This window comes from Chaetura pelagica, unplaced genomic scaffold (assembly GCF_000747805.2).
Source record: "Chaetura pelagica isolate M959 unplaced genomic scaffold, ChaPel_1.0 scaffold142, whole genome shotgun sequence".
NCBI classification, from domain to species: domain Eukaryota; kingdom Metazoa; phylum Chordata; class Aves; order Apodiformes; family Apodidae; genus Chaetura; species Chaetura pelagica.
In genome coordinates this window covers 4,763,377-4,774,517 of record NW_009952973.1, presented here as the reverse complement: position 1 = coordinate 4,774,517, position 11,141 = coordinate 4,763,377, and the positions used below count along the sequence as shown (strand labels likewise).

The window sequence follows — 11,141 nt, the reverse complement described above, 5'->3', positions numbered from 1 at the left end:
AAAACTAATCCCCATTCTCTAACCCAAACCAGAATCAGCAAACTAAACAAAGATTAGCAAGCTAGTATTTGGGAGGATGGAGGTGAAAATCAAAAATTGACAGGAGTCAAGCTGAATTAGACATTTCCATCAACAAAAAAGCAAAAGATTTTTCAATTTAAAAAATACCTCAAAAAAACATCAGGACAACTGTATCGCCAAGAAAGAACAGAGCTTGGGAATAATTCCCCTACAGCTAGATAACAAAGTGAAACATTCTTCTTCAACATGGAAAATGTCAGTCAATACAGAGGCTAATGAAAACAGTGACAGTATCCAAGCCCAGAGTTCTGAGGTACCACAGACTAACAAGACTTGATAAGGCTATCAAGTGAGGAGCTAAACTAGGGGGACTGAAGAATAACAAACACCTGAGAGAAGTGGGGGGAAAGAAGCAATTCACCAATGGGACCTAATAAATATATAAACCTTGAAAATGAGTGTCAAAAAAGAAAGTTTTTATAGAACCTGGGCTAACCACAGAAATTAATACAATGCAAGGTGGAGATGATATCAAGTAAGGGAAATTACTTATCTGTATGGGAGGGAATGGGAGTAAACTGTGCTTTAAGTGTGATATAAGAAAAATATCTGTTTGGAGAGAGACTATTGTTCTTGATGATCAAGTTGGGATCAAAACCAGTAATTGATAATCATCATAATAGCAGAAATACAACTGGCTGAGAATAAAAAGTGTTGGAAGGCATTGATAACAGATCAGAATATTGTATGATGACTCGATAAGAGGATAAGGACAGTGACAGAAATAGGATAAAATTCAGATCAAAATGCAGATCACATTTCACTTTGAGCAGTAGCTTTAGATCTGTTAAAAAAACACTAACTGCACAAGATACAGAGGGCTACAGAAGTTTCCATGCCCCTACTTGTCCTACTGAAGTTTGGCTTATTCTGACAAGACAGAAAGGAAGAACATGGCCACTGTAAGAGGCAGATACAAGAAAAGAGAAAGGCAGAGAGCCTTTCACCTTAAACAATCTTTAATGGAACAATGGTCTACACCTGTAAACCAGCACATGGAGGCTCATTACCTTTTGAGTACTCGAGCTGTGGAGCAGCCTTCCAATAAAGAAACATAGTAACAAAGGCTACCGAGCAAAAGGTGTATCTAGGGGGTTATACCAGGGCTCCCAGAACTGTCAAATAAGAACCACCCCTCCAGTTCAGCACAGCTGTTGAAAAGCAGGGCCTCAGTCTGGAATGCTGCTTACTATCAGTGCAATTCCTTATGTTTTATTTGGACTCTGACCACAGACACCAAGGAAGCAAAGCCATCCTGGGACACACAAATTACCTCATGTTACAAAAAAGCCACAGTTCAGATGATCTTACTTGTTACACAAAACTCTACAGAAACAAAAACACTTGTATTTCTCTACCAATGAGAAAAGCCTCAAAAAGGGATGAGAACACCATCTAGACAATTTATCACTAGCACAGCTACTGACTCTGGGGCAAGTGGCAATTTTTTTCTGGGAATGTATCAGAAGGTAATGACTACATGTCAAAATACTTAAGTGATGACCGAGAAGATATTTTCAACATCACTACTCTGGTTGAAGTTTCATCAACAACAACAGATATTTACAGACTGCACCCCTCAAGTGCCTTTAAGTAATGCTGAACGGGCTTCTTTTCCAGTGCAGACAACCTAGGTAAAAACAGTGGGTGCTGCACTAGTATACAGACTTTTATATATATATATACACACACACACACACAGTTTCATTGCCAGCAAGGGCAACAGTGCTGTAAAGAGAGTGATTCTGCTTTCAGACGTTAGGCTATATAGGACCAAAGCTACCCATTTAAGGATCCATTAAAGATCTTTAAAGATCATTTTATTCTAGTAAAAACTACAATTTTCTTTTACCTCAATTTTAGTGAAAACCAGGAAGTAGTTGATGCCATTTTACATCAGTAATAAGCCTACTTTCACTTCCAGCCTTCTCTCAAAGCATGCCTTTTAAAGACACACAACTATGAAACTTACTTAAAGGACAATCTAGGGATAGGTGACCAAATTATACTAATCATCTCAGATGGTTACTTTCTCCTGAGTGGGTCAATTTTCAGAGCAATTTTAATGATGTTCATATTTTCCTCAGTAGGTCTGAGTTATTTAATGAATGTTGGACAGGTTGTTGCTGCTACATAAACTTTGTTCACAAAAGCCTTTTTTATATTTCTTCACATACCAAATATTATATCAAAGGTATTAATACTTGCAATTAAATCATTACTTGCATTCTCCAGACTTGATTTTATCTCAGCTATTGTACAATTCATACAAGACAGGGAGTCTGGAACTTCATTACATTTCCTTCTAGTTTTGAAGCAATTTTTTTGTTTTTAAAGAAGCAAAACTGTTCTCCACTTTAGGGGGACCACGCATTTTAGTCCCAGATTTGTAAAATATGCATACTTCTCCAGATGGCTAATCCAATAAAGCCCTATCTTCAATACCTCACCTTTTAAGACTTTTATGGCTGTCTCCAGTTTTTCTTTACTGTGACTTTAGTGCATGAAGAAGCAGTCTCTGCGCAACAAATTTAAGGAAAAAAAAATACAACCAACCAACAACAACCACAACCAAAAAAACCAACATTTAAAAGTACAGGTAATTGAATGACGTCTACAGACAAAAAATTTCCTTAAATTTCAGAGTTCAGTGCAGTTTTTGTTAATGTCACAGCAAATCCCAGCAGCTTCTTGTTAACATCTTGCTACATCCACACAATAATTACAACATCCATATTACAGGTACTAGAATTATCAAAGCGGTTTCATAAGAGGTCATACCATAGCAAGGTCTTTACTTCTGCTGAGTGGGTTGCTGTGTGAGGGGTTCTATATCTGCCTGTTCACAATGAATTAAGCTACATGTATGAGACTACTGAGTGTTGAGGGTGTCTCTACATAATGTGTTCTAAAAATGCTAATTACAGAAAGCAGACAAACAGGAGGATAGGGAATGCTGTCTAATTTATTACTACATCAAGCATATTGAAAAAGTGTGCAAACAGTTCATAAACCTCACAAGTTGGTAAGAGGAATTATTTCTGTAACAACATACCGTTAGAATTACTGAAGGACAAACTATCAGATGAGATATATAAAAATGTATGCTCATTCTACTAATACCAGTAGTTCTTTAGCTTGTGAAAATGTACCCAACAAGGTTTAGCCACAGATTCAGAGATTAGTTCCACCTCCACACACACCATACAATTTTAAGTCTCCATAATTTCCTTCTTTACAGTGCTAAAGACTCCAGGGATAAAAAGCGAATGTTTCAGACCTCTCTTTCCCATAACTTTTAACTTGCTTATGATTGTATCTTAAGTGTGCAGCATTTCTAGAGTTATGCTAGGAAGAATTAAATCTATATAGAGTATTTTGCTGCTTCTCTTTGCAATAAACAGATTTTAGATTTGGAAACAACTCCTGTCAAGGATTTTAAGGCTAAATGGGATACAGCTGATAACGGCTTTAAGAGTGACATTTTGACCTAGTCTTCTGCATACTGCTGAAACTAATGAATCTAACTTCTCGGAAAAAATAACCTACAGCTTTTTAACATCAGCTTTATACCAGTGATGCTATTGGCTGATCTTTATTACTTGAAATACCTTCGAGTATACTTTTTACCTTTGAGTAAAAACTCAAATTAATCACCTTCCCTAACTTCTCCCTACCTTAGAATGTTACAACATTAATTCTTTACTTTTACATCATACAGAATATAAAATCAATACAATCCTTCTTTCAAAACTGTTTACATTCTACATATACCTAAGAGCAAATCTATACTCTTTTTTTGGCACCTTGAGTATTTCTGCTGGAGACACACAACATACCAGCCATTCTCATTCAGCTGCACATACACACACTCCAAACTTTTCAAATATTGTCAGCAGCACGACTATATGTTAAGAAAAACTCCACACCAAAGGTTTGCCCACATCACTTGGCAATGTCCCTTTAATATTAATACACAGAGAAGTAATTTTTTTTCATAAATTTGTTCAAGTATGTGGAACATGTAAAATGCATAAGAATCAATATGGACTTCATTAATGTTATATTTATTTATTTTCCAGCTTCATACAAACTGGATGTAGAAGCATAAACATAGTACATTTCTACCATTTTCAACAAAAATATAACCAATATGTACAATTATTGTATTAAAAATACAAAAGGGATACAGACTCCACCAATGTCTTTCTAAAAGACATACAGGTACAAGTAGTATCAAAAGTATGAGGAAATCACCAGTTAATTGTACATTCCGCACTTGACATCACAGAGCAAACTGAGATTAGCAGTCCTATGGTCTACAATTACTTAATGCTTATATAACATTTGTGCAACTTGTGAGAGAACTAGGGGTTTGTATTTCTATATGCACATGAGGTCCATAGCCTTGAGAATAAAACCGGCAAATAATGCATATTACATGTAAAATTACAAATGCATAATTGACAATGTGATATATAAGCAAATAGACAAAAGCTATGATTACAGGAGAGAGAATTAAATAAAGCATTGACATTTGTTTGATACAGTGAAAAAACACTGCAATTTGATCTTTAAAAGTTGAAGCTATTTACTTTTATCTACTGATCAATATGATCAGCTGAGTTCAATGGAAAAAAAAAAAATCCAAGACCAGCAGTTCCTCACATATGAGTACTACTCGGATTGGCAGCCTTCACTTCTCCGGAGTCTGTGCAAAAACAACACAAAAATAGAGGGGAGGGTCATTTCAGTCATTATAGGGTTAATAGCAGCTGTGAGCAGGTGGTTGCTACACATTGGCCTTCTCTACACATGCAGTGTTCCATGAAGCCATTAACAGTTGTGACTATTTCTGCATTGCAAGGGCTGGCAAATCTAAATGTGTTATTTTTTATTACTTTAGAGGCTGGTTTATCCCCTAATGCCAAAGTCAATAGATGGAGGTTATCAGATCAGTGTTAACAGCTGACACAAGCTGTGAAATCCCAACTTGCCTTCACTGCAATGTTATCCAGTTAATTTTTCTCTTAATATTACTAATGTATAGCAAAAAACCAATAAAAATAATATAACTTAAAAGTGGGGTTGCCGTCTGTCTCATTAGAATGGGACACTTTTTTTAGTATGCCATCCTGTATTCTGCAAGGCACAGGTGTGAGACACACAGTGTCCCCTTCCATCACTGGCCAGCTGCAAGCACACGTTGCTGCATTTACACCAGACCCGGCTGAGGATGCCACTAGCACTAACATTGCCAAACTTCTGAAGATTCCAGGGTGGGGCACATTAAGAGTGAAGCAAGATGGTCAAGGAAAGGCTGCACCCCATAACCTCTGCCTCCCCTTCTGCCCTGCTCAGCTCTAGGATAAGCAATATTCTCTTTCCAGGAGCTCAGGCTGGCAACCCTACTTACAGGTATGAAACAATACTGTAATTACTATGCAGATGCCGTATTCGATCTCCAAAACACAAACGTACAAAATCATAACAAAGGCATTTGTAAACAAGCAAATAAGCACTGCCTCCTTGAAGGATTTAGATGCATTTTTCTCTGTGTAGGTTAAAGGCCAAATGTAATTTGACAACTAGCTTATCTCATTATCCCAATGAGACTAAGTGCTAGGATTGTGATTAAAATCTAAAAGGAAGATTTAAAAAAAACCCTTCCAGGCATTGGGAAGTGCAGCCAGAGTTAATCATCCTGATGTGATGATCTTGGAGTTTGGAATGATACTGTGTGATGTGGCAGACAGTGACAGTGGTAGCTTGGAGATTGCTGCACTGTGCATTTCAAGCAACACAGTTTGAAAAGTGCCAGGGCGATTTCTTCACAGTATTTCACATGCAAGGGGAGTGGGGACAGAAGGGGGGGGCGGAGGAAGAAGCCCCATGCTGCTTTAAGGCAGGGAAGGAGGCAAATAGGTCCACCATCCTTTAACTATAGTTCCAAGGCTCCTATTCTAGGGACGTCTTCTTGTGCTCTCCTTTAAGGTGGCTCACTCTGGATCCAGAAAAGCCCCAAGTCTTAGACAGCAGAGACTTGCTCATCTTCTGCAAACACAACAGGATAAGGGAAAATAGAATTTAGTTCATATAGAATCAGATTGCTGCTGATTGAAACAACCTGTACTGTGCTTACATGTTTTCCATTTAGTTGTACTGGGTATATATTTTAAAACAATCTAAATACCTGCACATTTCAGGTCTCATGAGAAGTACCCCTTTGTAATTTTTTCTTGAAGAAAATAAGACAGTTGCTATAACTGAACTAGAGGCAGTTCCTTAGCCTGAGGAAAACAACAGCTACTCCTGGATACCAAATAGTTTCACAAAGCCATCTTACATTTTTCCTTGAATATATTTGTGATTTATTTAAATTAATATTGCATAAAAATTGTGTAGCTTTGGTCATCCTTGATAGAAATAATAAAAACTCTGTTGTGATAATTCTCAAAGTTTGAGGCAACTTGATTAAGTTAAAGTGTGTTTTTTTTCCCCATTCTGTTCAACTGCTAAGTTCATTCTGCACATAAAATCTTAGTAACTAAGCAGCTGGGGGGAAAGTTAGCCTATCTATCATTAAGCAAAACAAAGCATTCAAACATGTGATTTGGGCACTGCCAAACTTTTGAGCATGTAGCTCAAAAATCCAGCTATGCTTGCCCTCCCTAGAAAAACAGCTATCATTATAGCTGAGCTAAAACAATGTTCTGTGGGGCAGATAGGCAGGTATTCTATAGACCAGGATACTTTTTTGACCATTCAACACTTGGTTAGTGTCAAACATTTAGTATGCTGCAAGCTTTCAGGGCAGGCAGGGCTGTGCCTGGTGAACACAGGCACTTCCAGAGAAGTTGCCTAAGCCAGCTAGTTGATTGTCTCAGATTCAGGTGGACCTATATTCCAAATTTCAAATTGCATTTAGTAGGAAATGAATTCCTCCCCTTCCAAAAAGTTAACAAATAGCAAGTTATGAAAGATGGAAAAGAGCTCAAATTATGGCAAGAATTTTTATGGCAGAACACATTTGCACAATTTGCTTTGTGTCTGTGAAAGCATTGACCATTTGTGCATGCAGTACACTCAAAATCTAGCAACTAGAAATTTACCATCTTCCTCTGTGGAAAAACCTTGAGATGGATAGTGAGCAAGACGTGGATCTGACTCGTTTGGTTTATGCCACTGAGGTTTGTTCACAGGCCGGCTAGTTGAATGGCCATGCGACTGCTGCTGTGAAGTTGACGTCCCATGGGTTTCACATGTCCGTGCCATCATTCTGGACCTCTGTAGTGCTATATTGTAATCAGGAGGCTTTCTGGTTGGATGGGAACCACCTTCAGCAAATTCAGCAATAGGTATTCCTACATAACCAGGAGGAGTTGGAGGTGGTTCCCGGTATCGACCCTCTTTCCGTGCTGCAGGAAAAGCAACATATTATAAGAGATAGTAAGAGGAAAACTGCTCAAAGGAAAATAAAACTGTGAAAGTTAAATAAACATCAACCAACTCAACAGCCCAGGAAGAGAAAAACTGAAGGACAAAAGTTAGCTGCCATATGGTAGACAATGAGGTCTTGAAAAAGATACCATTCAAGAAAGTATAGAGTACACAACATACACAGGATATAGCTATTTTTCCAGTAGTGAAGCATTACTTTAATAAAATTCACCAGATTACATGGGGAATTTATTCAAACTTAGCAACTGAAGCTGTTCCATCAATTCTACAGAATAAAATGTACACTGATCAAAGTAGCATGGAAGACTCATGAGTCCACAGAAGTGGCCACCATCAGGAATACTGGCATCTCTCCAAATGCATGACTATCTTAATTCTGAAGCTGGGCTTTATACCTAAGAGCTCATCTCTTTTGTTTTAGCATCTCATAGGGAGAAAAAAACCCAACAAATCACAACAACACAAACAACAACAACAAAAACAAACCCAAAACCAAAACCAAACCACCACAAAAAAACCCCACGAACAGCACCTGAAGCATTATTTCTTCCTACAAATCTTAGTCATTAATGACACATAAGCCACAATTCCAAAAGTTAAAGTGGGCTTCATCTTCATAGCTTCTGTATGCATAGCTGCCTGCTGCTTACTGTTGTATTATTTGCAAAATTAAACTTTAAAGTATGTCCATAAGAACAATGATTGAATATGATTTTATATAGGTGATAGAAAGACCACCACCTAGTTTGTGGATGTCACTAAGGTGCAACAGTTTACCTGAACAAGACTTAACTCCAGACATACTTAGAAGTTCCCTCTTGCAGAGAACTCAAAGGGAAGAAACAGAGATTAAGAATTTTAAGCATTTCCAGGGACACAAAGCAGACAGGAATGACTCTCTATTTGGGACCTATGTACTTAAAGAAGTTACCTGGGGCTTTGCTACTAAACATTTTTGTGGGTCTTGCCCTTTAACACATGACCTTACAGCGCAAATGCAAACAGCAGGAAAAAACAATGATACAGACAATTTACTCTTCACACTGTCATGCACTGCATATGCACAGTGGTGATGACAACATCACTCTTCATGGTGCAGCATGGAATTGACTACAGGGCAGCAGAAGCTTAAAACGGACTGCTTAAAATGCTACTTGGATGAGTTTTTAGAAACTAAAAGCAAAGTTTTGGTATTAAAACTAAATCAAATAGTTTCCAATAGAATCTAAGTATTTTTCTTGGACATTTGTTTTTAACTGAGGAAAACAGCCTGAAGAAGTTCCTAAGAACTTTTATCCAAAGACTTCCAAAAAGTAACTTTGGTGCGGGATAAATTAAGTAGAAGAATTCTACTGAAATACTGCAAGAGATCAATGTCTATTCAGTGCAAAAGAACCATGTAAAAATAGTGGCTTTGGTTGGACAGTCATATGAAGAGTTACATTTGCAGGATAGTTAGTTAATAGCACTTAAGTGCATGGAAATGTGTGGCTTGAATTTCTAGATCTTTTCCACATTCTCTTAAGTCTCTAAAAACATACTGGGAAGCACTGCCTTGAGACACGAGTATGGACGTGTTTGTTCCACATTCTGGCAGAAACCAAGGGTATCACAGAGTAAAATTAAAGAGTTGCATGAACCAGAACCTGGAGTCCTGAACTAAACAGCTTCCTCCTCTTCGTAGTTCAGGGATTCAGATCTGTATCCAAGCTTTGAGGCAATGGGCCAGTACTAAGTGATATACTTGGCCAGAGAATGGAAATGCAGTTTATCACAGTCAGCTCAGCATGACCTCAATCTGGCACGTTTTTTCAGCAGTATTAGCACAAAATGATTTTTACATAGTTCTTCATATTAACCTGAAGAAAGCCAAAGTGAAGGGGAATGAAAGGAATGAAAGAGGTAAAAATGCAAAGGTTTTGGATAGCTGAAGGACTGGGATGCACAGAAGGAACAGTATGAGAAAAATGCTACCCTCTGCCAAAGACACCTTTATATTAATTTATCTGATCTTTTGTTAAATGATTATAAATGTATTTTAGCTTTATTTCTTAGGAACCTCTTCAGTTTCAGCAGTCCAAAGAAACATCTCAGTAGGTATTTAATAATGAAGTGATCCCATTTTCAGAAGTAAGGAATATTCACAATTATCGGCTAAGTCATACAGATGTATAAAGTAAAAAGGATTCTAAAAAAATCAGGCCACATTTATTAAGGTATCTAAATAAAGAATGTGGAGTCTTACTGTGAAGAGAAATTCACATTTCAGAGACCTTAATACATCAACCTATGAAAAGACTGTCCAGCAGTTGAGCTAGTTTTTGATGTATGGCAGGCTCTCTTGAAACACAAAGGCACTGCCAGAATTGTGAATCAACAGTAAGTGGTATTTTCCCTGGCAATAAATGTATAGTTAAAGGGGAAAATTTGAGAGAGACTGCAAAATGTTTGATTTTGCTTTAAAAATATAAAAATCAAACCAGACAAAAGAAATACCGTTTAAAAACAACACATAGAACCATAAGCAAATAAATTAAAATATTTCACAGTAAACAAAACTTAACTTACCAATTAGCCCCTTTGTGTTACTCGATGATACAGCTGTATGAGTGGGCATGGGAGCTGGCTTTGACTCCTCTGCTGGTACAGATGTTATGCTACTGGTTTCAGCTTCAATTGAAACATCCTTCCCACCCCTCCGCTTTATGGTACCTGTATCACCTTCTGAGTCCTCTCCCCAGTAGCCTGTTGAGGATGCCCAGCTTGCTCTGGACTGTGCTTGATCCAGGCCCTCCCTACCTTGACTTTGCCTGCCATACTTTGTGCCATGATCAGGGAACATCAGCTGATCCATATGACTGCTTGAGGTCCACAGTCCTGCCCCATCGGCTGAACTATCAAAATGAGCATGTCCAAAAGGCAGAGTCTCCCAGCTTCTCTGGTGCTGTATTGTTTGGATGTTGTCGTGAGAACCACTTGAACAAGAAGTCCAGCTACCACGGCCACTGTCAGCTGCATCCAGTGAAGCTCTGTCCCCCTGATCCTGTGACAGTTCTTCTGCACTAGGTGAAGAAAGCACAGTTGCTGCAGCATACAGGCCTCTGGTCTCTGACAGCGGTGCATATGAGCTAGATGCCCATTAATGAGGAGGAAAAAAGAAAACAGTGTTGGAATCTTGAGATCATTTACAAGACACATGAATTAAACAGCCAAATAAATAAAATAAAATAAATAAAAGCAAACATATTCGGTGGTTGCACTAGATGACCTTTAAAAGGTCACTTCCAAACCAAACCATTCTATGATTTAAGGTTTTGATGCAATTTATATTAGGTACTATTCACATTAACAGCTAATTTAATTTTGAGAATGGAACTTTTGACTCATTCTCAACAATACAAGAACAAAAAAAATCGGATAGATATCCTGATGAAACTTAACGCTTCATTGCAGTAATTTAAAAAGGTAAAAGCTTAATCTTGCAGCAGCCCTTTAAGACAGGGAAACTGCACTAACACACATAAAGGCGAATATGAGGTTTCTCCTGCTTTTCCAGCCATGCGAAGCAAAGGGTCAAAAGTTACAAACAGTTTCAGCAG

The 11,141-nt window shown here is 37.9% G+C and overlaps 1 protein-coding gene across 1 annotated transcript in view; it reads right to left on the bottom strand.

The window, feature by feature from the left end:
- Positions 1–4,020: 4,020 nt before the first annotated feature.
- RAPGEF2 (Rap guanine nucleotide exchange factor (GEF) 2) overlaps positions 4,021–11,141 on the bottom strand; it is a 69,455-nt gene continuing 62,334 nt past the window's right edge. The window contains exons 22-24 of the mRNA XM_009995920.1: positions 10,111–10,670; positions 7,194–7,499; positions 4,021–6,135 (exon numbers count right to left, since the gene is read on the bottom strand). Coding sequence (XP_009994222.1) covers positions 6,110–6,135; positions 7,194–7,499; positions 10,111–10,670 — 892 coding nt within the window. The 3' untranslated portion in view covers positions 4,021–6,109. The remainder of the gene's footprint in view (positions 6,136–7,193; positions 7,500–10,110; positions 10,671–11,141) is intronic.